Raw genomic sequence first — 27846 nt, 5'->3', positions numbered from 1 at the left:
ACATAACGTTTAACGCACTTCTTCCATATGCCATTCATACACTTCTCCGTCACAGTCTCCCAGGCAGAAGACACATTCTGATAGCATGCAGAATATTGTAGCGTTTCCAAAATTCTCGTGGGATAGTTCTGGGTCGGCATCTAGAGCAGCTATGGCTTGCGCAAAGGTGATTCTTAAATAGTTGTTTGCCTTAAATGTTGCAATCGAACCTTGGTCCATAGGTTGAAGAATTGGAGTGGTGTTGTGGCAAAAAAACCACTTTCACATCAGGATTCAGATCAGCTAAGTGAGGTGGATGTCCAGGCGCATTATCGAGCAGCAGTAAAATATTGAAAGGAATTCCTTTCTCTAGGCAGTATTCACGCACTTGAGGAATGAAACAGTTGACAAACCCAGTCTTCAAAAGTGTCTGCGTCATCCATGCCTTACGGTTAGAGCGAAAGTAGACAGGCAAAGTGTACTTGCTTACATTCTTGAACGCTCGTGGGGTTTTCTGAATGATAAATTAAAAAGGGTTTCAGCTTGAACCCCGCGACATTCCCACCAGCAGTAGAGTCAGCCTATCCTTAAAAGCTTTAAATCCTGGCATGCTACTGGCTTCCTTATGGATATAAGTGCGTTTCTGGCATTCGTTTCCAGAACAAGCCTGTTTTCATCAACATTAAATAGTTTGTTCTGGAAGATTCCTCGTCCGTAATCATTTCATTCCTCATCCGCAATCATTCCTCATCCGCACTCGCTGCTTCTCCAGTCACTCGAACACTATGCAGCTGGAATCGTTTTTTGAACCTCTTGAACCAGCCAACGCTTGCCAAAAATTCTTGCTTATACTCTACTCCAGCACGTTTCCTTCAAAGTCTGAAACAGACTTCTAGCCTTCATCTGCACAGTAAATAGGCTTAACGGTGTCCTTTTTTGGATTTGATCTTCCATCCAAACATGCAATAATTTTTCCATTTCATGGATGGGCAGTGCGTTGTTTCGTAATCACTGTCGATCGCATGGGTGCAGAACCTTTCACAGCATCAGAATCCTTTCCTTATCCTTAAGAATCGTGGACACAGTAGAATGAGATAACTTCATATCACGTGCGATCACATTCACTTTCTTCCCTTCTTCGAACTGCTTAATCACTGTCATTTTTGTGTCCAAGTCAATGGCCTTCCTTTCCTTCTTGGCATGTTGAGAAGTAGATAAACACAGTTTCCTCTTGGCAGACATTTCAAAAATGATCAAAATTAACACAAAGTTATTGAAAAATGAACACAGCAGAGCGAGAGATGCGTTCAGTACGGAGCTACAGGCAACACTGAGTGAGCGCGGGACCCGAGAGATGCACGGATGCCGCAGGAAAAAGTATCGTACTTTCGTATGCACGTTCTGCCGAAAAGGGTGAAAATAATAGTCGTAAAGTCGATCAGACGTAAGTTGTATAGGTCGTAAGTCGGTCATTACCTGTACAAGTATTTAGTACTGTGTGGAGTAGAGTATCAAAAGGTTTACACTTATTAATTGATTCCATGTTTGATACTTATCCTATGAGAAAATCATTCCATAATCTGTAGTTGATATATTTTTTTTCGAAGTCTCAATATAAAGAGTTATTTTTTTGCTGTAGTTTAAACTGCGCTTGTATTGATTGCTGAAATAAAAAAAAAATAAATAAAATGAATATTTCCAGGGATCTAGTCCAGGGGATCTAGTCCAGAGAACTAGTCCAGGAGTTCTGAAGACTAGGTAAATTAATCAAGTCCAGGAGACTAGGCCTGGGAGAAATTTGGCATGATGTAATGAGTAATAAAGAAACACGCTGAGTACCAGGAATTTTCTTCAATACCCCTAAAATGGAATTCAGCACTTCAACTACCTCCCAGTGGGAAGACCTCACCTGGCCTCATCAGTAGTAAGACCCATACTCACAAGGAATATCATGGAATAGCAGGTAGGACAGGCCTACCCTATTTTCCAGGCAGCGTAAACGATAGTCTTCATACCCACCGTGTCAACTATGACAGTACCATTCTCCGACCTGTGTCTCCAGGCAAGAAGACTGACAACAGTGCATATGTACAATAGTATTATTCTTCTCGTATCTTAATGTCGTGGCGGGGAAAAACCGCCCGTGACATTTGGTGGCAGCTGTGTTGGATCTGTAGCCCAGTGCTATTGATCCAGACCCACTGTGCCTATATATATTATGTAGGTCACTTATAATGTTTTGTCGTATTGTATGCATTTCATTATACAATATTGTTGATTTTTGTCTGATTAAGGTCATGACTTATTTACATGCATATTCATTATTTCTGTAGGGAGATGTATGGCATTGCCTCTTGATGTAGTTTACATTGTATTATTTGATTATATATGTAAGTGTTTGAAATATTGTAGCAATGGCGACTGGCACTGATGAATCATATATAGATCTAATTCAGTTAGAACAAGAAACACAACAAACATTACAGACAGTTAAGAGCTTCACTCAATCCTACCAGGACGTTTGGTCTCAAGTGGGAGATTTATCAAGTCAAATCAAGAACTTGGACCTGAAGTTGGTTGACATGCAGGGGACAATACAACACTTAACCTCCATCCATAACACTCAACCATCCATAATGTCTACACCACAAACGTCTCACATTCCAGGTAATGAACCAAGGAATGATGTAAAACATTTTGTACAAGAATTCACATAGTGCCCTAGTTGGGAATGCAATTGTGTCTTATGGGTCTTGTCTTATAGGAAATTGTCAGAGTTTTGCTCTTGTAGTACTGGTTTGGTACATCTTAGAGGATAGAGTACACCACTTTCCAAACCCCTTTGAGATTCAAGTTTAGAGTCTTTTCTAGCCAATAGCGCTGGTGAGTTTGATAATCATTAGGACGCCTCAATAGGAGTAAATTCTCTCTACACATGTGGAGAACTCTTTTGTTGCAGAGTGATGTGACATCCTGTGTAAGTGGAGTCAATCTAACCCCAGTATTAGGCTAGACAAAGCTATTAGGAAAGCTGTATTGAACGCACACCTATAGGGTAGTGTCCCGATTTAGTACTCAAGTATATCCTTGCTTTATGTTGTTGCAAGAGCCCCTTTAGTCTCTAGTTGAGATCATTGCTTGTTTCTACTGTACAAGACCTGTTTTTCCGCAGTCGCAGACCCATCTAAGGAGCTGTTTGGTTCCGTTAGGAAAAGTTGTCCTTGATATTAGAGTGGACATGAATCAATTCTTCCCCGAGGGAAAAGCTTTGTAATGGGAAAAACATATTTCTTTAATTATTAGTGATTTATTTAGGAATTGATTCATCATCCTCCTCTAATATCTTTACACTGCTATTGTAAGTGATTGGAACTGTGAAATGTTTTCGTTTCTGTTGTGGACGAGTGTGGCAGTGTAGCCAGTCCCTTGTTTTGTTTTTCTCTCACTCGAGTATGGGAGCGCTGCCCTGAATCTTTCGTCTGCATTTTGGTAACACTAGCAACACATGTAAGAATCACGAATGCTCTCGAGTGTTAGGACGTCAACCGGTCCATTCTTTTTCATTTTTGGCTATTTTTACCAAATTAATGATGCAAATGATATCTATCCCTTGCGAGGTAAGCTTTTAAAGTTGTAATATTACCATTAGTTCATTAGATAGAACAGATCACTATCGTGGAAGAACAGTAGCAGACGAGAATTCAAGTGCAGAGTTGCCTGCCCAGTCAGACATGTTGCAGTGCCTTAACGAGAAAGATTTTCATTGTCGTGAAAGATACTTCACGTTCATTAATTGTCATGAAATTTTGCTGTGTTAGTTTGAGTTGTAACTTAGCGTTTGACAGGGTTGAAAACATTAAAAAAAGCAGTTATAAGTGTTTTGTTTGTATAAAGTTTTTGCAAATACCAGTGCCAAAGGGTACCTCTCATGGAAATTTCCACTGCTGAGCATGATCTTAGACTAGGCTATACAGTAATTTAAGAAGGCCTACCCTAGACTAATTCTTTTGAATGAGGAATTATGACTATTTTTGATAAATATTAGTAGGCTATATGTATATAAATTCATGGAAAACTTAAATTACATAGAACTTAGCCTGTACCCTCATTAAACTAACCTAACTTGTGGCCTATTGTAACCTAGTCAAATATCAGCCAAGTAAACTTTGCATAGGCTATCCTTAACGATTTCTGAAGAAGCTTAGGCTAGACTATATCCTGTTTAAAGGCACCTTAGCCTAATTTTACCTCATTTTAGTTTTAGTTTTTTCTCAGAAATCTTTCAGGTAACCTTATCCATTGAATTATTGTGTACAAGTATTTAGTACTGTGTGGAGTAGAGTATCAAAAGGTTTACACTTATTAATTGATTCCATGTTTGATACTTATCCTATGAGAAAATCAATTCCATAATCTGTAGTTGATATATTTTTTTTTTGAAGTCTCAATATAAAGAGTTATTTTTTTGTTGTAGTTTTAAACTGCGCTTGTATTGATTGCTGGAAATAAAAATTAAATAAAATGAATATTTCCAGGGATCTAGTCCAGGGGATCTAGTCCAGAGAACTAGTCCAGGAGTTCTGAAGACTAGGTAAATTAATCAAGACTAGGTAAATTAATCAAGTCCAGGAGACTAGGCCTGGGAGAAATTTGGCATGATGTAATGAGTAATAAAGAAACACGCTGAGTACCAGGAATTTTCTTCAATACCCCTAAAATGGAATTCAGCACTTCAACTACCTCCCAGTGGGAAGACCTCACCTGGCCTCATCAGTAGTAAGACCCATACTCACAAGGAATATCATGGAATAGCAGGTAGGACAGGCCTACCCTATTTTCCAGGCAGCGTAAACGATAGTCTTCATACCCACCGTGTCAACTATGACTACCATTCTCCGACCTGTGTCTCCAGGCAAGAAGACTGACAACAGTGCATATGTACAATAGTATTATTCTTGTCGTATCTTAATGTCGTGGCAGGGAAAAACCGCCCGTGACACTCCGTTGCCTGGCAGTACTTCCTTCGGCTTCTTCCGTTCAGTCTGCATCGAAAAGGCAGGAAGGCGCCATCTCACTGTTCCGCCTGTCACTTCAGTGGTAGTTCAGACTGGCTTCACAGCTCCAAGTTAGTTATTGGTATGTCATACAAGTAAGGACGTGTATATGTAGGTGTATATATATATATATATATATATATATATATATATATAGTATATATATATATATATATATTACAATTTGTGTGCGTGCTCGTGTTTTTTTAACAGACACAATTTCTCTGACAAAAGAGCAACTCCCAAAAAACGAAGTGATAACTGACACATTCACACTTTAGCTGTTGACATCTGTGTGTCAGTAATGTTGAGTGTAGGATTATCAACACCATTTTAGAATAGCGTCTATTATGAAAAGGTGTTTTACCGAGAAAAAATAAACATGCCTATGTTAGGGTAGAATGAAGGCAAATGTAATGGAAACATTTGGATTTCGTTTAAGATAATTTGCGTCGGATACTAATGAAAATTACTCGGGCGTATTCCGCTACCAAAGAAAAGTTTCATATAAAAATCTTCAGTAAGTGATACAGACGTCCTGACGCCTTTGGCAGTGGTGATTTAAGGGTGCTCTTCTACAATTTATAAACAATTCATTAGTAACATAGATTTTCCTCCTGCATGAATAAGAAATGTAAAGACCGGTTTTTTTTTTTTCCTGGTGTACGTAATAATACGTACTCGTGCGTTAGCATATTATAACACATACGCTTCAGTCCACGGTTGGTAACCACTGGCTTTTGGATATCAGTATCTTTTTATTTTTCATTTAGTTTTCCAGTTTGTCTTGCAATTGCTCCTCAATTAGTTTTCTAGTTTGTCCTACAATTGCACCTCAATTAGTTTTTTTCAATTATAAGAATGATTTAGTTGTTCAAGATAATCCCAATCACTTTCAGCTCTTGGAATAGAAATGTTATGAATTATTTTGTTTATTATATAAATTTGCATCTGGTTTAATTAGCACCAAATTCCAAATTAGGTTCATTTTAAAAGTCGGTTTTCTTTTGTCCTTTCCCGGTTGAGGCTGGTCGCATTTCTACGAGAAAACGGCAGCGTAGCGATCAGGATTTGTATTGATGGCGGTAACGTGGGTACTGCTAATTGCTTATATTTTTTCTGTATTGTTATTATTATTATTATTATTATTATTTTTATTATTATTATTATTAGCGTAAGTGAAATACTTTTTCCCTATTATGTAGTAAGAGTTACTGAGGGAGAGTAAGGTACATTATATGTCGGTGTTTTTCTATTACAGAGGCATCCAGCTGCCCATGAAGACCAAACAGAAATGAAGGCTAAGTTATACAACCTTTGCCTTTTTGTATCTTTATTAGTTAACAAAGGTAAGACTGGTGATGGCGCCTTGCCATTAGTCTCTAGGTATGTACCCTTAATGTTTCATGCTTAAGTCTGTGTACTGTATACACACACACACACACACACACACACTTGAATTCTCCAGAAGGTTCATTTATGATAGGTGTAAATGACGCCTCACACGAAGAGTATGTCCTGAAATGAATTAAGGGGAAAGTCTCAGGGTTTGGTTTGGCGCTGTTGACATCGTACATATCATGCCTCAGGACACGTCACTTGTGGCGTTTATTTACATGCAGTGACTGTTCTTGAAATGGCCCGGCGAATCAAATATTTGTCATATAAAATTTCTATGTTAACTACTGCATAAGGGCCTTGTTTGATTAATTTTGCCTTAGCAGTGTAGTCCCCGTAGGCAGCTATTGTAGGCATTACTACAGGTTTTTTTTGCAACGTCTCTTTGGCCTGTAGCTGTAACCCCTTTCATTCCTTTTACTGTACCTTCATTCATATTATCCTTCTTCCGTTTTCCTATCCACCCTCTCTTAACCATTATTTCATAGCGCAATTGCCACGTTTTCCTCATGTTACACCTTCTGAACCTACTTATTCTCAATGTCTAAGATTGGGCTAAACAGGGATTTCGTGACGCGTAGACTGCAACTTACATTTTAGGAAGAGTCCTCATTATATATATTTTGCATTCCTCCTCCTTATTTTTTTATTTATTTAATTTTTTATTTCTTTATTTATTCATTTTTTTTTTTTTGCCAAATATCTCTTGACTGCCTGTTTTGTTTTTCCACACTTCGACATTACAAGTCGTGTTACATCATAATAATAACAGTCGAATGAGCAAACAATATCTACATTGTGGTTGTATATCATTGATAAACATAGAAAAAGGTTTCGCTGTTTTAAACTTGGCTTCTAATTTGAATTTGGGGTGGACGATGTAAAAACTTGACGGTTTTCAAAGGTAGAAATATGATAATTTCCTACTAGACGCTGTAGTTAAATAACTCCAAAGTTATCCGAATCTCAAATTAAATATTCTGGAAGCAGTTTCGTAGCTCTGTTGAGTTGTGTTCTGGTTTCCTCAAAACTTTTTTTTTCTTGCCATTTTTATTTATATATAAATTTATAAGGGTGTTAGTGCTGAAACAAGACTTGTATTTTGGAAAATTTGGAAATTACAATGAAAATAGAATGAATTTAAAAAAATCATATACTAACAAACGTAACAAAGAAGCTCTTATATACGTAGATGTCAAATTTTATTATTTTTAAAGCTTGTAAAGGCTTCCAGAATGTGTAATGTTGCTTTGGGTGATAAAGGCTTCCAGAATGCATTGGAGCTTTGAACACATGATTTTACCTTTCCTCTATATTCACTGTCTACTTAACGTTCTCTGACTTTATCTACTACAAGAATAATTTTATGATGCACTTGCTGATGAAGGTGGTTTGAAGTATGATACTTATTTTAATTGTGGCAGTTAAATATAAATCTGCATTTTATATTTAATTGCCTTGCATATGGCAGTCTTCATCGCTGAGCCTTCAATAATAATTACAGGGGATTTCGTAGACTCCTGTAGGGGTTGTGATTAGTCATATGATGGATTCACTGGAAAATGTCTCTCTGAAAGATTAACTCAACATAAGTGGTTATTCAGAAATGGACAACATAGTTCGGCAATTTTCCATCATATAAATAACGTGACCCATACCATGGATTGGAGCTCATCCCGAATTTGATACAAATGTCAGATGGTATGACCAACTTTTCCAATGGAGCCTGGGACTCTGACCATATAGACAATATCTTCCATAAGGCAACGATGAGGCAGATTAAGACAGTTGACAGAACCGTCAGATTAGAAGTGACCCCAGGCATCATCTAGGGCAGGGGTGTCAAACTCCTGGCCTGCAGGATGGTCTAAGTGGCTCGCGAGGTGCCAAGAGATTTTTCAACTCGAGCTACTATAACTGTTAGAACTGAGTTACTAAACTGTTAAAACAAGACATAATAAGTTTTACCTTTCATTCATATGACAATAATTTATTAATTTATTTCATATTATAATTACCTGGCAATAAGGATCTTTTATTGCAAATCTTAATAAATGAGTCATAAGAAATCTTTGATGGCCCTCGAGACCATAACCAAGTGCATAATTGGCCCTCGAAAGGATTTGAGTTTGACACTCCTAATCTAAGGGCATATCTCCCACTAAATATTTCGCCAGTGTAACTTCTTTCATTTACTACTTGATAAGGGTGGGAGTCAGTCCACCGAAATATAGTCCTTAGCTTTAAACCAGAGTGTTTTAAAGGGCCTTTTATACTTTAGATGTATCCTGTTTTAACATAAGAATGTATTTACATACACACATATATACATATATATAATCATTATTGTTGTAAAAATGCATCCAGTAATCATCGTTGGTCTTTTTTGTGTAATTGAAACGAAACAGTAAAAACATTTGGGGCGAACTGGCTCTGCAAATAGAACGAACACACACTGGGCGATTATGCATTTGGGGCGAGAGGATATTTATGTTCTTTCAGGCAATTTGATATTTACATGGCCTGTTCGCGTAATTAGATTGGCGGGTCGCAGTCATTTATTGTAAATAGCTTTTATGGCGTTTCTTCTATCTTCACACTTGGTTATTAAACTTATTAGTTGAGACCAGTGGCTTCGCTGCATTGCTTAGTGATTTATATGTTTCTAATTACCCTTTCTCTTGTGCGCTTTTTGGGAATACATAGGCACTCCTCTGTGGAGTTAGTTTTGAAAAAAAAAAAAAAAAAAAAGGCTATTGCACATTCCCTGAACTGGCGTGCGTAGCTATAATTAACGTTTCTTACCACGAGGCTCAAGGGTGGCATAGATAATCCTTGCGTGACCTGATGTGTGTGTGTGTAAATAAATTCTTCTGTTAAAACAGGATACATCTAAAGTATAAAAGGCCCATTAGGGTAGTCTCCACTTTGGGGGGGTCCCGATTGTAAAAAATCATAAAAAATATTTGCCAAAAATACACTAATCAAGACAGGCTAATGAAATTTTCAGGCATTATTAGCACTATAATAATGCATATTCTCTGTGATTTTTATCATCCTACAGGGAAAATTAATGATTTTATGAAAAAAAATGTGAAAAAACGGAAATTTCCGGGCCCTTGTACTGAAGGTTATTTGGTGATTGGTGAGAAACTACAGTCTTGAATAGAAATTCAGTCTGACAGAATGTTGGTATATCCACCTGGAACATGCACAAAAAAAATTATCAAAATAGAACAGTAAATAAGCACGTAATAACAAAAAAAAGAGCAACAACTTCGTAAGTTCAGCGAAAGCCCCGCCGAAAAATCAGACTATAGCTAGGAAGAAATATTCAGGAAAAATTCAAATCTCGATTTAGGGACAAAACCTTTTGAGAGTTTGTAGTTATTATGTCACTTGATAGCCTAAAACATCTAAAAATTATATTATTTAGGACAATCAAAGAAAAAACCACCCCCCACCCTTTTTTGTTTTTGGGGGGGGGGGTTTCTTTGATTGTCCTAAATAATATAATTTTTAGATGTTTTAGGCTATCAAGTGACATGGTCAGAGTCCCAGGCTCCATTGGAAAGGTTGGTCATACCATCTGAATTTGAACGGCCATCCTGATTCCTAAATCCTCTTGTCTTCAATGTACATCAAACCTTCTGGTGCATATGTCAACCAAGTTTAGTTTTGAATCCTTATCTGGTTTATAATCTTACACCGAAATCATAAGTCTGTTCCGCCATCATCCAGATTATATAGCATGAGAATTGTGTAGATGGTAGAATTGTGTTCCACTGTCAGCGTAAATTTGAATAACAGTGACACGTAACTCAATTCCTGTATATTCCTCAGGAATATAGATCATATTTTCACATCAGTAAAGACTTCGTTACGTTCATGTTATTGCAGTTTTATTGCATTAGTGTACTGTCTAACATGGAAACATTTAGTTCTAGTACAGAAAAGATAAGAAAATTTCACAAGCTTGTTAACCCTTCTCTGAAAATTTGTTGCAAATAATTTGGACTGAAACTCTGCAGTGCAAGTTACAAAGTATTTGTATAGTTATTTCTTTTGTTAAGTCTTGGGCTTGAAGCTTCGTGATAACGTAAATGGGCAAATACAGAACTTTTTGTCAACAAAAGAGCATTCCTTCATTCATCTGACCCATTCCTGGGCTTGTCTTGAGCGCCGCCTAATATAGGATTGCTCTTTTAATTCCTTCCTGTACTTGCCTTATCCTGCTTCATAATATGCAGGGTGCTTCATTTTTGTACCGTGTAAACTGATAGTCTTTGTGGGTACGTAATGACCTCAACGTCTGTCACAAAATCCTCAACGAGAAACTGTATAGGTGCATATTGTACTGAGCGAATTAAAGTACAGAGGGCTGCAGAATTGTTTACATTTTGGTGTCCCCTTTGAATGCACATGTTCACGTAGTAAGCATCATCATATTTACGCAAATCGCGCTTGGCGCCCTGTGTAGTTTCTTACCTAATTCATTCTAGTCCTAGTTACGTAGTATACATTCCTTTGTGTACTATTGTTGCGTTTTAGCATGTTTTCAGTTCTTCATGGACTGATACTTCTCCTGTCTTAATTATTCTTGCCTGTTTCATTACAACTAGAGCTAGTTATGTTTCTGGTCGAACATCTCATTTTTTATTAGCGCTGATCTTAATAAATATTGAGCTCCTAGTACGGTTACCCATATATGGTTCTTAATTCCTTCATTATTGTTACTTGTGCATAATTGCTGATGAGGTCATGCTCACGCGAGTGTTGAATAACACTTCCTCCTTTCATGCTGAACATTTGCTAGATTTCATTTGAAATTTTGCTTGACACGTACTTGTGCTGATATGGTTAACATAATTCTTTTTACTACCGAGCTTCTGGCCGCTAACCTTACATATCATCATTCTTAATTCATAATTGTCCTCATTGCCTTCTCCGGCACCCCTGTACATGCACAATCTTCTCCTGTTTGTTTCATATATGTTTCGGAATTATAAATCTCGTTTAACCGTTGCTTGCTCTTGGCTCCACACATCTTGTAACTGATAGCGCCTTGTTTGACGCCTATTTTTGTTTGCGTGCATATTGAGTAGTTTTTACATTCTCGTTTAATCCCTTTTTTCGATTAGTTTCGTTCATCTACTAACCCTCTTCAGTTTTAATCCAGTTTGCCCTTTGCTGCATATTTGAAAATTACTTCCATTATGGTGACTTTATGTATACCTTGTAGTTCTTGTCTTCTGTGACGTCATGGTTGTGTTTCTTTTGCGCATGCTGCATTTATTGTTGTGAATTATGGTTGTTAATGCCTCAGTTAACGCCTACGAAAAAGTACAACTTAAATTTACCTGCCATTTTAACTGCTTCATCCGACTTGAATATCTCCTAATGCTTAACTTTCTTCATCGCCAGCTTTTGCTTTTGTGCCTTAATGTGGAAACCTTGAATGCCTCCAGGAATCGGAGGAACCGTGAAGGTGTTTGGAATGCCGACTGATAACTGGCCAGTTCCGACAATAGACGTGGTAATACGGTATAATCTCTCTCAAAGAATATCCCCGGTAAGAAAACGCATGTTTTAGTTTTCTCAGATATGTCAGGCTGATGATAAATGGATTGTAATTTTTCTAAACCCCTCACATCACACCTGCATAGCTTTACACATGCCATTGATACTTATTTTGTTTTAGTTGTAATATATGTCTGTTAAGCAGAAAAAGAAACCAAAAATGTCTCAACAACTTTATAAATTTCTCTCAATCTCTTAAATATATATAGTGTGGAGAGTGATCTCAAGATCTTTACCTATGTAGTCTTTACATAGGAGAGTTGCTGAGGATTTAAATCTACATGTGAAAATTATCATTCAAGATCAGATTGTTAATCATTTTCATTGATAATGAGATGCATTGTTTTATGGCATTTGTGTTACGTAAGGATACCATCAGTATATTGTAAACTTATAATGCCTCTTCGCATCAACACAATACTTGACATCGTCGATGCACAATCAATGGCCTAATTGTGGCCAGTAGTCTTATCGTGATTCGGAACATTGTTTTGACAAAGACAACAAATTCTCCCCTTTTGAAAAGAGTTGGTAATTGTGTTCCTTAGTTCAGAACACAAATCGTTAACATTTCAATAGTACCACCAACAATAAGAAATCATTAGTCGTAAGTCTTTAGAACAATAATGTTTATCCTTATTGTCACTTGCGTTAATGATAAAAGAAAATTAGAGAGGAATTATTAAAGGCTTTTCATCCTTTTCTATGAAGGAATGTGGTTATGTCCGTTGCTTTTTACAGTTACAAGATTTCCTTATTTGCATAATAATTAATGGTTATTATGATTGAAAGTAAGTTGCTATTTTATGTACATGGCCTGAGAATGTCAGTTATCTCTATTCTGAAAAAAGTGAAGCTTTTGAATAGATCGCTGCTGTTTATTTCAAAATTTATTTAGTAAGCACAGGAAGGACACCTTCAAAGGTAAATAGAAACCGTGCCAGTAAATTTACTTTGAGAACATTAACGCTTAAAAACGGTTCTGTGAATACTCAGAGAAGTAAGTATCTTTGTAATTTGAACATGAAATGCATTAACTTTGTTCCTTACATGTCCCCGGGGAATGATTTACCTTAGTAAATCAAGAAGTTGTAATGATTACAGTGTAGTACTCTCATTTTTTAAACTTGTCATTGTTGTCTGCAGTGCACTGTAGTGTATAAATATTTAAATCAGAAAAACAGAAAATGGCAGTCTTTAAAACTTGTCGACTGCACAGAAATTTCTATATTTAAAAACGTCTTGACAATGCGTGTATTATCAGATCGAAGAGGAATGCAACATGGATTTTACTATAATGGCGTGAGGCAGTTTGGTTTCATCACAAACTTCACTAGCCCTGTTAGGCTAAATGAGTGGACTCATTACTGTCACATTTTTGAGGAAGGATTTTATAAAGGATATGTCAATGGAGAGAAGAAAGCAACTGGCAAAGTTGTTAGCGATAAAACCATTGCTTTTAATGGAATTATTACTTATGGACGAGAGCAAGATATACCTGCTGGTGGATATGCAGTTGACCAGTGTTTCAGAGGGTACTTTTCTCAGTTTAACATCTGGAAGAAGGTAATTACTGAAGGCGAGATCTCAAAGCAGGCTGCTTGCCAGCAACTTATCCTAGGGGATGTATTTTCTCTTGATCGAGAAGATGTAGAAGTATTTGGGGCAACTGTTGAAGAAGCTGATATAAAAGAACTGTGTAAACAAGAGGTAGAATATGTCATATTTCCAGAAACTCTTGACATGGAAGAGTCGAAGCTCACTTGTCGAAGAGTTGGCTACCATGTTTACAGTCCTGTAAATCATGCAGAAAACAATATTTTATACAATAAATCAAAGAAATTTATTAAAGAATGTAAATTAAATTACCATCTGTGGATTGGCATCACTGATGAACAGTCTGAAGGAGAATGGCACAAACTTACTGATAACATCATTGTTAATGATCCTCCTTTTGAATTATCTGAGCCTAACGGTGGTGATGGAGAGAACTGCGCATTGATGTTCCTTCCCAGTGGTTTATGGGTTGATACCTCATGTAAAATAAAGTGGGTAGCGTGTGTTCCCTGCGAAGTCAGTCGTACGACTCCTCTTCGGTTGAGAGGGGCTTTTGCTTTGCAAATGAAGCGGAGACCTTCTATGAAGTCCTTGGATATAAAGGAGGTAAGCCCCTGATATATGGTTACTATGGGTACATGATCTTTAAAACCTCTGAAAGGGAATGGCAGATGTTTGATACAACAGTTAATGAAACGGTTGCTATTCTCCCAGCGCATTCTGAGGACTTCTATCCAATAAGACGCAGACGCTGGAAGCTAGAAAGATCCATGTGCAAACACAACTCTGGTTCATTTATATTATTAAGCCTCACAGTCTGCGATAACTCTCAGTTCAGCTGCTCCAATGGTGATTGTATCCCAAAAGAAAAACGTTGCAATGGCAATGACAACTGCACTGACTTTTCTGATGAACATAACTGCACTTTGGTCAACCCTGCCTTCTGGATACCGAGTCGAGCGTCAGCCTGACAACGAAACAAATGGAGAAGCCCTCCATCTCAGTGCTACTATCCACATTTTAAGATTTGTCGAGATTAGTAGCCTTCAGCAAACAATCAACCTTGAAATAACCAGTGAGATCATGTGGAGAGACTCCCGTTTGAGGTATGTCAATCTGGCAGATATATCGGATGCTAACAAGCTATCTGGTGAAGAGATATCACGCATCTGGACACCTGCTGTCAAATTTCCAAATACATATAATGGAAAGACGGAAATGTTGGAAGAAGAAATTAAGGTGAAAGAATTTGCCTCTCCACTGGAGCAAAATTTCAATGATGTCCTGATGAGTAAGTTGATGAAAGGTAAAAAAAGTAAAGGTAATTATAGTCATGTGCTACATATAAATACAGTAGAAATCCATAGTAGTATCAGTCAGTAAACAAAGATACTATATTTATAATTTGAAGAGACATACTTCGAAATCCATTTATTGGAATAGTTTATGGGTTAAGTATATTGTCTACAGCAGTTTTGGAAAAAATTAATAGTTTTCCAGTACATAGCAAGATCAAACTTGTCTTAGGATAAATTTCATGTATGGCTGTGAAGTACTTCCATGAGCTGCATAACAAAGGCATCACCCAATTTTTTTTCTTCTCTTTGCACTTGACCCATCTGCTTAAAGAGCAGTACATGTAATAAAGTGTTCATTTTGAAGTTTATTAACAAGCAGATTCTATTACCTCTCTTGTCATGAATTTTTTCTCATTACTGACAGATTATGTATACAGCGGAGAGTCGGTCAGTTTGATACAGAGAAACCGTCACAGGTATGTATTATAAAAGTGCAGTTACACTGTCTTTATATGTATATAAGATAGTGTGACTTGTTCAAGTAAACAAGTCCCAAAATAGTCAGGGGGTCTGGGCCAGTTTCTTGGAAAATCCTTCCACTACGTATATTGGTGCTCAGTATTGAGAATTTATTATAGTATCAGAATGTTGTATGCTGTACATTGAAATTCCCTTGTTTCATTGGAATTTGAAAAGCTTGATATTCCAAGTAATATACTTTCACATTAAGTAGAAAAGTTCATTCTCGTGTTTTGCATTGTGCGTAGCATAATTAGGTTTTCGAGGGATATTGTAATATGCTATTTTTACTAAATTGAAATGAAAACTATGTACCTAAAAGGTATCTGTCTTTGCAGTGGTCATTTTATCTGCCACTTTGACGTATTCTACTACCCGTTTGATGTTCAAAAATGCTCCATCTTGCTTCAACTGGTGTCTGTGCGAACGAACTTGGTCACTTTTGGTAAAAACATGGTCTCTGTCCATTATAATGACACAAGAAACCTGCCAGAGTATTTCTTGGGTAGTCTCAAAATTCTTGTGACTGAAACAGGGATGAGAGAGAGCTACAGTACTTTAAAGGTCAACATTTTGAGGTTCATTGGATGTGTTGCTGCTTCATTTGGCTAAGACATACTAGTGGAATGCCTTCATGTCAGTGGATGTTTGATGTTTTGTCTTGATTTCATATTTAGTATGTATATATACTCCTCTTTTTTTCTTTTTTTTTTAATAAAAATTTTCAGCTGATTATTTCCATTCAGCCTGATACAATATGATTTTAGTTTCTGATGTCTGCTTTTATCCTCCGCAATGCATGATCTTTTTGTGTTAATAACATTTTTCAGAGATTCATTTGGGTAGCACAATTTTAATTTTGCACTAAGGTCAGTACTGAATGGTTGTTGTACGTACTACGCAAAATGGCTTGTCACCTCAGCAAGTGGGTGTTTCACACGCTGACTTTCCTCCTAACCCTTTACAAAATATTTGTTTGCTCGGTTTGACTTCAGGTTTACAAGCAAATGGACAAAACTTAAATCATTGTTCATTTGTGGCTTTAGAGGATTCAACTTCTTTATAGTTACCAAAAGATATTCTATGCTTAACTTTCATACTTGATGCTTTCTGCAGTGTATACAATAGAAAGAGGGATTTTGATTTTATCATCGATAAACTACAAAATTGAATATTACTTCTTATTAAGAATTAGAGGAAAATTCTTGCTATCAGTGCCCACTTAATAGCAATTTAAATTGACTGCTGTTCCAGTTATAATGACATTATATTTTTCCCCAGGTTCAGTTGGAACTACGCGGACGATGGACAGTCATATAGTCTTGAACGTCTATCTTCCAACATCAATGTTGCAAATAATAGGATATTCCACACTATTCATAGATTTCGCAACACTGGATGTAAGTACAGTTTGGAAAGTTGCATAATTTAGATTATTAGAACAAGCAACAGTCTCAATGATTATCTAGTGATGATTAAAGGTATTCATTTGCTATTATTTGTTGTGTAGATATTGATAGTTAGAAGATCCAGCCCCAGCAGCGTTTACCTGTGAACATGCCCATTCCTGGTCACCTCGTAAATTTCTTCTGTAGTATCTGAAGGGAAAATTCAATATTTAACAATTTACGCTTTGCTTTTCGTAATAGGGAAAATAATGCTATATCGTTTGGGGAAATAAAATGCTAAGTAACAATCCTTGCTATAAGTTAAGAATGTTATTCATCTGCAAGGATTAATACTTATAATAGCATTAACTTTGATCTGCAACAGTCTGTTATGATATGATATTGTTTAATTCAGTAAACAGGCTGTACTCTATATTATAAGTTTGCCTTCGTAAATATTCATATCATTAATAATGCATTTGCTTAATGCATTGAAGCTGGCCATAGTAGAACTAATGGGGCGTTTTCAATGAAGAATTTTTATTTTCACACTTCTCGTGGCAATATAATTCAATTAGCGGAAAATACATGGTTATTGACAAAATTATTATCTTTTGATTATAATATTACCCTTGCTTATAATTATTATAGTCTGACTATTATTAATGATTATAGAAACTCACCTTATATTACTCGGTCTTCAGTTATGTATTCTGTCGTGACTTCTGCTAGTAAAAGTCCTTTCGTCATTGCATACGACTCGAGACCAAAATTGAACAAGGGCAAGCCTATCAGCACGATGCCGTTCGGCGAGAAATTCCTTCTTGGCTGGAATTCTATGAGGTATTCCTGCCTCATGCAGACGTCTTCGCACCGTCATAGCCGAAACATTTAATGCCAGACGTTCACAAATAGCAATAGTATTGGTAAAAGGATCTTCTTATGCTGCTCGTCGAATGTCGTAGTTATCCTAACGGGTGGTCATTCGTGGTGGAGGTCTTCGAACTGAAATACGTAATTAACATGCAGATAATCAAGATTAATTATGGCTTGTTTACTTATGGGAACGCTATTTGGTATTCTGAGAAGTAAAGAGAAAGAATCACTATTATAGTTCAACAGGACCAAGGCAACTGTAATTTAGGTTTCATAATTTCACGGGTTTATAAGGTTTATAGTTAAAAAAATTAATAAATAAATGAAATGAATAAATGCTATCCAAAGTCGGTCAATTTCCCAGTCTAAGCGTGCCTCCTTTTCCATTTATTTATTGTTGTAGGGGAGACGTAAAGACGCTTGTGCAACAGCACATATTGAAAGCCCACTTTCTCGTAGAGCGAATTCACAGGTACCCCGATAGAAGCCGAAGTGCAGTGGAAAAATCACTGAATTTCTAATCAGTTTTCTCCCATGTATACATAAAATTATTTTTTTTTTTGTTCCCATTGTTTTTATGCTCATCCATTTCGTATGAAGTAGCTACTGTCGCATATCTTATGTAATATAAGCTGGTTAGGGGTAATTAAGTTTGCTTTATGTCTATTACAATTAGAATCATAATAATTACCTGACCTGTTATCGAATTACAATTACAACTTCAATAATACTGAAATACAAAACTCAAATATTGGAAAAATTTTTCACAAAACTTTTTGCACAAAAAAAGGAAATAAATGGAATAAAAATTTTTTTAGAATTGGTAGCTGGCTTGTTAAGATTCTCTCTTAATAATATAATAAATAAATTGGTTAGCGACTCAAAACATTGCTCTATTGCATTTGGTTAAGATGAGTTCTCAAAAAGTAAGAGGGCTGCTCTAGGATAACAATTTCATATAAAGTACTTTATTTTTTGAACTTTTCAGTTACAATTACAATTACCATTAAGTATAAATAAAAAACAACCGCAATTGCTGTTAACTTCAAAACGTGTAATTAAAAACATTTCAGATAAATGACAATTACTCCAAGCCTGAATAAAAGGTAATGTTTATTTGTAATTGGTAAAGTTCTCTTACTGTGGGTTTCACAGACAGTGCAGTCACGTTTTTGGTCAATAACACTGTAATGAAGACTGGTATCAGTACGAGATTTTGCTATAATTTTTCGGTATACAAGGCTTTAACTCTAATGAATGTCCGGTAAAAATGCTCAATTTTTATTTGTAACACATAGAGCAACTATAACCAGTTACCTATTCAAACCATTCTGTAGGCAATTGGCGGCTCTCTCTTTGCTAAAAAAAAAAAAAAAAGTTGAAAAGTTGCGTGACAAACGGATTTCTGCTACCATGCCGACAGTTATGTTCCTAGGCGGCCATCTCTTCTTCACCTTCGTAATACAAGCCTTGAGTCCAAATGAAGATTGCGAAGGAGGTAACCAAACACAAGTATAACAGTAGCTTTACCATCAATCACAGTGTCTATCGTTCTACTACTCCACCATACATGAAGATATCTCTCACTCTAATAATTATAATCATTTACTCCTAACCCAAGTCAATAGTCACTAAAGAAAGAAAAAAAATTTGACCTTAAAATAAAAATAGTAATAGCTACTACTACTGCTGCTGATGCTAATAATAATAGTAAAAAAAGACTAAAAAATGCTATATTACTGGTTATTATTATTAATAATTAATTAATATTGATCCCTTTTTTTCAACGTAGACCAAAAGTAATAAATATATCCATGCCTAAGGTAAGGTAGTACGGTACGGAATTTGCACATCTTTTCCGTACCTGAACTATACCGTACCATACTTTGGTAAAATTGTCATTGCTTAATTCCGTACCGTACACATAGGCTAAATATCAACCGTGCCGTACCGTACCGTAATGCCAGCCTTGCTGGCAGGTAACAACCGAATGAATCGTTAGATATAAACAACATTGTAAATTATTATTATTCGATTACATAGATGGATAGATAAAAAAAATCGTACAAAATATACTTAAACTGAAGTAACATTCAGAGAGAGAGAGAGAGAGAGAGAGAGAGAGAGAGAGAGAGAGAGAGAGAGAGAGAGAGAGAGAAGGGAGGGGGAGGAGAGGTGAGGGAAGGAAGGGGAAGGGGGTGGAAGTGGGGGTGGAGGGAGAGGGTAGGCGAAGTTTTTTTTATAATGTTGTGTTCTTATCCATTTCTGGCTAATCGAGCCTTTTGCCTCTTCGTACAGGACAAGTGTCTATTCTTTATAATTTGTGATTCATGATACTCTATAAATTACGGTACTGGTGTAGTACACTATAGCAAAATCTCGTACTTATATGAATCTTAGTTACAGAGAAATAGGTTAGAGAATTCGCGAACACTTTTACCGAGCTCATTTTACAAGGCAGTGCTCAACGAGTATTCAGTTCTCAATGTAATTATTAACAGGAACAATAATTACGTGAGCATATTATATTTTACAGTAGTATCTTTATTTCATACCATGGTGATTATGATCCCTATTGGCTAATCCTACAATCGAGAAACGATATAATGATATATGAAGCATGGTAATGTTTTACTCGACTCGAAACAGAGTCTGAATCCCAACGGAGGTGAGATCCTCAGTAGGATTTTTAAATGGGTCAGACTTCATACCACTCACCATGAATCGAAGGGACACAAATCTGGCGCTGCGAGGACGAATTGTCACTTTACGCGACAATGGTTTCTCGATACGAGCCATTGCACGTGATGTTGGTGTGTCCCCCACCACGGTACAGTTGTGGATAAGGTGGGAGGAGAGTGGGAACTTGAACGACTTGCGTAAGTTGTTTATGCTGAATGATTGGTGGATATGTTACATTGTTCATGGTTATTTAACCTGAAAGTTTCTTTCTTAAATGTATTTCGTCTCGCTATTGTAATTTAGGTTAGACTACAGATATCCCACAGCGATTCCAACACCACAGTAATATTTCAGGTGTACCTCCATAATTCCACACCGGTGGGTGGTTGGCCCTTGCCGACCTCAACCATGAACAAAGTTAGATAGTCGATTGAGTTGTCTCGGTAAAATTAAGCCTATAAGAGCATTTTATTTGTGCCCACCCCGTCACAGTCATTGTGTGTCTTATGATAACTATAGTTTATATATTAAATGTAATTTCATTGATGGCTCAGGAATGATTTACAGTTTTAATAACCACCAACCAAATTGAGAATATTATGGATATATGTAATCTCGTTCTATTTGATATGCTTTTGGAACCAAAAATATACGGCCATGTTTACTAAATTATGATCAACCCATCAAGTACAAAATTCGAAGAATCTAGAATTGACTGCGATGTTATACAAATTATAAGTTAAACATTTAAGATAATATATTCTCTTAGCTAGGCCAGGGGGTCCACGGAAAACCACCCCAGATGAGGATGACGCCATTATCAGGGCGGCTCGAGAGCAACCCTTAACCAACGCCAAGGCCATTCATGAAGACCTTGGATTAGAAGTGTCATCGATGACAGTACAACGCAGACTCTATGCTGCTGGGATTCATCACAGAGCTCCAGCGACGAAGGAGCTCTTGACGGAGCGACATTAGGCAGGAAGGCTTGATTTTGCCCAACGTCATGCTAATAAGGGTTTGGACTTTTGGGGCAGGGTCATCTCTACTGACGAGAAGTGCTTCTCGTCCACATCGCATGGGAAGCTGCATTGTTGGCGAACAAATAGAACTCGGTATGATAAGCAAAATCATTACTTGCATCAATCATCAATTCCATTCTTCTTTTTATTAATTATTAATCTTCAGATTTTGTTCCACGGAAGTGGACTGTCAAAATATATAAAGGGAGTAAACATAAATAAGAGTGCTATTTCTGAGATAAATATTAGGTAAGGGACAGTTGCATCATTTGCTCTTTTTCCTCAAAGATAATTAAATAAATAATTAGACAATAGAATTCTTTCAGTGTTGTTCATCACTGAAAATTTAAATTCTCCAAAGGTATATATATGATTTGTATTATACACCCCCATTTTTTTCTCTCATTGAGATGTGAACCCCGTGACATCGTTGAGGTGGTTCGATCCGGCCATGTCACCTGCAACGTAATGGGGCTGGGTGTGTGTGCATGGTATGGGTGATGTGTTCCGCATCGAGGGACGATTTACAGCAGCTAAGTATGTTGAGCTGCTGCAAACCTCCTTCTTGCCTTCGTTACGAGAAAGGAATTTTCCCTTCCCACCAGGGCCCATCCTGTTCATGCACGACCAGAGTCCCATTCACACTACTCGCGTTGTTCAAGAGTGGTTTGCCGGACAGGATAACCTGCCTCTTCTTGAATAGCCGAGCAAAGGAGCAGATATGAATGTGAATGAACACGTGTGGGCCCAGATCGTGAACACATGGAAAATGGAACACGAGAGAACAACACAGCAACTCATGGCTCACATCAACTCTCAGTGGGAAATTTGTAGACGGAGACCCCAGCAGGATCGATGCTTCATAGGATCATCATCTATAGCCTCCAGTGACAGATACTGGTACGGATAATGACAAGGAAAACGCAGCTCACTCATTCCAGGGAAAACTACGTACTATATTACGATCGTCCACTGAAAGCTTAAATTACAATGCGTTTATAAGGGCTGTAAAAACTAGCTTATAAGAATAGTTATGTAAACATCTAAGTCAGAAAACATTTAAAAAAGATCCTGGCCATATTTTTGCACTGATTCAGGGATCATTATGTATATACAGAATAAATAGAAAGCTGTGTAAACCCAAAGAGACAGACTAATCCCGGGATAAGTGCTGCTTTTAAACCTCATATCAAATACGAAATACACAAATTATAAAATTGAATAAGACTAAACAAAAATGTTAATTTAATTCTGGTTAGAATAGAAAATACTAATCAATGCGAAGAAACTGCAGTCCTGCTAACTTTTGGACACTGACCCATAACAAAATGCACCAGTATCACAAACCTCATTTCATCTCAAGTTCTGACAGAAGATTTTTTTATTTTTTTTTTCTTGTCACTCATGATCAGTTAGGCATCTTATCAAGAAATTAAAAGATAGTGGGATTACCGCAGAACAACTTAATATGACACTCGCTTACGGTATGAGGATAAAATACCGTAAAGAACCTAATGGCACGCCTATTGAATGAATATAAAATAGTCACCATATTTACATTTAAAAACGATAAAGGAGTTTAAAACGACCCAGTTCACTGGAGATAGTTACGTAATAGTAGCACTATTGGACATGTACGAGTAACTTATCATCATTACATGATGATTACGGCCAGACGTTGGCTCTGCAGTTCTGGGTATTAGTGGATGAGCTCTTAGGAAATTTCAATACTCAGTGGGTGCTTGCTCAAGGAATGGGAGGACGCCGGCCAGGGTGACAGTAAGGAGGCAACTCCCTAGGGTGTCTTCAGCCATGATAGATTGTGAGTTTCAGGTTAATGAGACGCTAACTATAATGATAGGGAATCTCGCCAATTTTACTCAATTTTAAAAAATCATGGGCATAATGTCTACGCTAAGAAACTTTAAATATAAGAATTATCCAGCTGCAGAAATAGCTAACGAAAAAGTCCCAACTATCACTGCTTTAGCGAATTCTGATGACGAAAGAAGTCCCTCTGTATTGCCCATTTATATGGGACATTGTGTCCCACTCCTAACTGCAGGTTTTATGTCCACTCCCGTGGGTCTTGGTTCCTTCACAAAGTCATGTCCCGGTTCATTATCCAGCCTAACTGACTTTTCTTTGGTCAGTAGAAATATTGCAAACTTATGGACCGAAGGTCTCATTTCCATTTATACATTTTTATATCACTTTTTGACGACTGAACTGCAATTTATTTTTCATTGAAGGCCGGTAGGTTTAAATACTCATTTCACTTTCCAAAATTAATTAAAATTTGGTAATTAAAATTCTGAACACCGGATTTATGTTACGCACTTAACAAATTACCAGTAAAATTCCCGGAATGCAAATCACGAAGATAATTATTCTAGATATAAATATCCTACCTTCTTCCGGTCTTATATGGTGCCGACGCGCTGAAGCCTTGAACAGAGACTGTCAAAATTCCTGGGACTGCTGCAGTGATGCCCGTTATTTCCTCACAACATTGGCTTTTAGCAGTGTTACCATATGCAGTTCATCTGATTTTTTTACTTTATTTATAATTTAATGGTTAGAGTGCGTATTTTCCGATGTAGAATTATTTTCCGTGATGTTAGAAAACTACACGTCACCAGTTTAATGTAAATTATTTTTGACAAAGAAACAAAGGATTTCAATAAAAATTCATTTGTATAAATAAGCAGGATATGCTTTATAGCTAAAACATAAAAAGGCAGAGTGAAGAATTTTTTTCTTCAGTGCCCTGGCCTGTGGTCGAAAAAGCCACGGAGAGTTGCCAGATGTCACCTGGAAGCCACACTAATAGACGAAATTCTTCAAAACGGCAACCTGCCTGGGAGGATGGATGGGAGTTCTATTTCAAAACCACCCCTTCCCCCCAACAACTATCCCAAACAATTATCACACTCTTCATTTTCTTAAGTTTGTGCTGTTTTCCATAAAACCTTTCAATTCTGAAATTGCTTTTATATGTTTGTATACAGTTTTTTTCTTAAAACCGAAATCAACGAAAATATCCGGATCTAGAGGACTTTCGAAAATTTAGTGCAGTGACTGCAGTCTCTAATGGGTCATCGTCAATGGTCCATGGGGCAGGGGGAAGTGGGGCTATGGGAAGGAGGCAGGAGTATGCAAATGATGGCCTTTCATTAACAAGCTTCGAGTATATTTACATATTAAAAATTGACGAATGAAGGACATTTTTTGACTGAATTACCAAACTTATCAGGTTAATCTATAATGCAATCTCACATTTATTACACATTCATTTGTTATCTCTCTCTTTCATTCCAGTAATGCTGTATAACGGAATAGGGACTTTAAATATTGTACCTCCTCCCCTTCTGTGTATAACCATCTTGAGAGAGTGAGTTACGAGGAGGAATGTGAAGGGTGGGGGGGCGGTTGAGGGAAAGGATGAGGAAAAGCTGTAGGAAAAGAGAGCAATTTAGAAGGTCGTTTCAGGAAACTCTTAATAGGCGCGGAATAAACCACAGATTACCGATTCTCAGCCAACACCTCATTCCCCCTGCTGTATTCACTCGTGAACGCCCCACTAATGGAAAATATTTCCAATAAGAAAACATGTTATATTACAGGCATTATCGATTAGTTAAGTATCCAGTTTGAAAAGTTCAATATATATCAACCACTGTTAAATCACCGAAATACGAACAAGAAACCAGTCGAAACACTGTGGGAAATTCCATAGGTTCACTGAAATGCAATTGGCCACGAGAGAATTTTAAAGTTGTTTGAAGACTGCTAGTCATTTCTGATAGTGCCAAAATTAACCAAATGTAATATTGATCTTACGTCCTTCACTCTTTGACAGTTCCATCGTTTATGTTGCTTCATATTTTACTCATAGGAGCAAATTCTTCCCTCTTGAGCAATTGGCCCGTGAATTAACAAAATGGCCTTAACCTAATTAACATGTTCCCAACACCTGCAGCTGCAAACATTCTCAGAACTTCCCTAAAGTCCCATCCATTCTCTCTCTTTCCAATTCTTCATTTCTCAGATATCCTTTTCAATAATAGCACTAATTCTTTCAGCAGTGCATCGTTTCACTCATGTTCACATGATCACATTCCATATCTTGTTTTATGTTTTTGCCACCTGTTTCCAATATTAAAGAAGCAAGCTAGTAGACTAATAGAGCTTCTCTTCTTTATTGCTTTAATATCCAGTTTCTTAGGTGCACTCTCTTTTATTAATACAGCACACCCAACTCATTATTTGCTGACGTCTTCCATTTTATTACTGAAATCTATTCAAACTCCACTCTCATAAAATTAAACATTTCCCACAACATATATCCAAATTCTTGGCCTACATGGCTATATTTTTAGGCCATTATTGCAAACTTAATAATTTCCTCTTGAATCCCTGCATGCATTGTACTTTCCTTAGCTTGTGATAAGTTTAAAAAGTCTACCACCTGCTGTCCTTATAGAATAGAAGAATAGAATATAGGATTTAGTCCCAAGGCCAAGTACTGCAACCTATAAGGTCATTCAGCACAAAGGCAAATCAATAGTGAGGTTTGAAAGATGTATGTATCAGGAGGAATACCTCGCGGTTGCACAATGAATCTAACTGTTATCAGTGGGTGGATGGTCAGATGAAAGAGAATATGAAAAGAGGGATGCTGCATGACCCTTAAGTAATGTTCACAGCCTTGTCAGGTGCACTGATGGCACTAGCCCCTTCCAAAAGCTTGAATTGTCAATTTATGTTTTACTACATTTGGGTGCTTTCCAGGTTCTCATACTGTTGCTACCTAACGAATGTATTGTTCTCTTTATTTGGCCTTGTTAGTTTTGTATCTTTATTGAAGAATGATTTTGGTTGCTCTTCAATGAAATTGACTGACCTCTCTGCTACAATTTCTGTAGAAATTTAAATCTAATGAATTAACATTTGATTTGAAGGTAACCAACAATGAACACACTAAACTATTTGTTTTGTTTTTTATTGCAAAAAGTCTGCAAAAGTGAAAGATGAAAAACTTAGTAGTGTACGCTCTAAAGGTACGTACATTACAATAAAATTCACTACTGATATTATAGTCCCCAACCTATGACAGAGGTAAGAAAACAATTGGACTAGGTTCCTAAACAAAAGACGTGAATAATTATGAACATTAAGATTTAGAGCCCTGAAAAACAATATTTGATCCTCCATTCTTGCATGACTGAAAAAAATATTTGATCCTCCATTCTTGCATGACGTTCAACACATATTTACCTAATCAATGTTTTATATATGTGCAGAATTCATCACTTAAGTACATATTGCACACTTCAAAACATTTTTATAGCACCTTGCCATATGTACCTACTTTTGGTAATACTATGTATATAGACAAATACCTGCACTAATACTTTAAAGAATGAATGAACTAAATGTCACATGTTGGGGACAGTCTATAAATGAATTTATGAGAGAAATCAGTCATTAATGACTGATGAGGACGCATCTTTGGAACAAAATTGTCATAATTACAGATATGAAAATCATTAGTAATCACACAATCCTGAATACTGCACAAAAATTTTTCTGTTAGTTATTCAATATTAATCCTAAATACTATATTTGGCATAAATGAAACAAAATATAAATTTTCCCCAATACCCACAAATAAATTAACGAGTAATTATTTCAGGAAAATAGATAGATATTCAACTAAAAATAAAATACTGATTCAACACAATTCCCCAATGTTAACCAGAAACATTTGTTCTAGAAATGAGTAACCAAAGCACAAAGGATGAAGATAACGAATTTGTTACTGTTTTACTTTGACGAATTTTCATTCCTTTAAAAGTCTATAAGAGAAGCAAACAGAAAACAACATAACTATTAAGCCTGTTAAAAGCATATTCCAATGTTTACTGTGACTTTCAACTTATACTTTTTTTTTCTATTAAGGATGTACGTTATTATGATGTTCTTTACTATTCAGACAAAATGCATCATGCATACAAATCTCTTGAATGGAATGACAGGTGTAATGTTTGTTTTAAGCTAAAAATTACATGGAATTACTATCTACTGTGGGTTATCTTAACTATTTATGTATGTTCTTTAAATAAAGTTGTTAATAATAGAAGGTTAGACTACAAAATTGTCTTATAAGTTGAAAAGGTACTAAACAAAGGAAAAAAAAAGCTTTATAGAAAATCTTTTAACTATATTACTTTTCAGATCATAAGCCCTGAATATAAATGCAACTTTAAAGCTGGATTCTTAATCCAATAAATAAAAAGTACCTGGAGAGAAAATATGGACTTATTCTTTTACCATTTAGATCACTTTATAATGCTCCCAAAATCCTAACTCAAGCCCTACTGTTACTTTTGATGTTCGAAAAGATAACATTAAGCAATTTCCAATGTGCTATCTTGACCCTGTGTTTCCATTTTCTATTAACATACCACAATAAAGTAAATGCATTTCA

General features: G+C 36.5%; 1 protein-coding gene across 11 annotated transcripts in view; it reads left to right on the top strand.

Moving 5' to 3' along the window:
- Nucleotides 1-27815, top strand: part of LOC135204179 (uncharacterized) — a 56447-nt gene extending 28632 nt beyond the window's left edge. For 2 of the 11 annotated variants that reach the window (XM_064234238.1, XM_064234239.1), the window contains exon 3: nt 11900-14581. In XM_064234238.1, coding sequence (XP_064090308.1) covers nt 13260-14186 — 927 coding nt within the window. In that variant the 5' untranslated portion in view covers nt 11900-13259 and the 3' untranslated portion in view covers nt 14187-14581. The other 9 variants (XM_064234240.1, XM_064234242.1, XM_064234241.1 and 6 more) reach the window with 9 other exon arrangements.
- The last annotated feature ends 31 nt before the right edge of the window (nt 27816-27846 follow it).

This window comes from Macrobrachium nipponense, chromosome 44 (assembly GCF_015104395.2).
Source record: "Macrobrachium nipponense isolate FS-2020 chromosome 44, ASM1510439v2, whole genome shotgun sequence".
Taxonomy (NCBI): domain Eukaryota; kingdom Metazoa; phylum Arthropoda; class Malacostraca; order Decapoda; family Palaemonidae; genus Macrobrachium; species Macrobrachium nipponense.
Note: the sequence above shows the minus strand (reverse complement) of the source record. Positions and strands in the feature narration are given on the sequence as shown.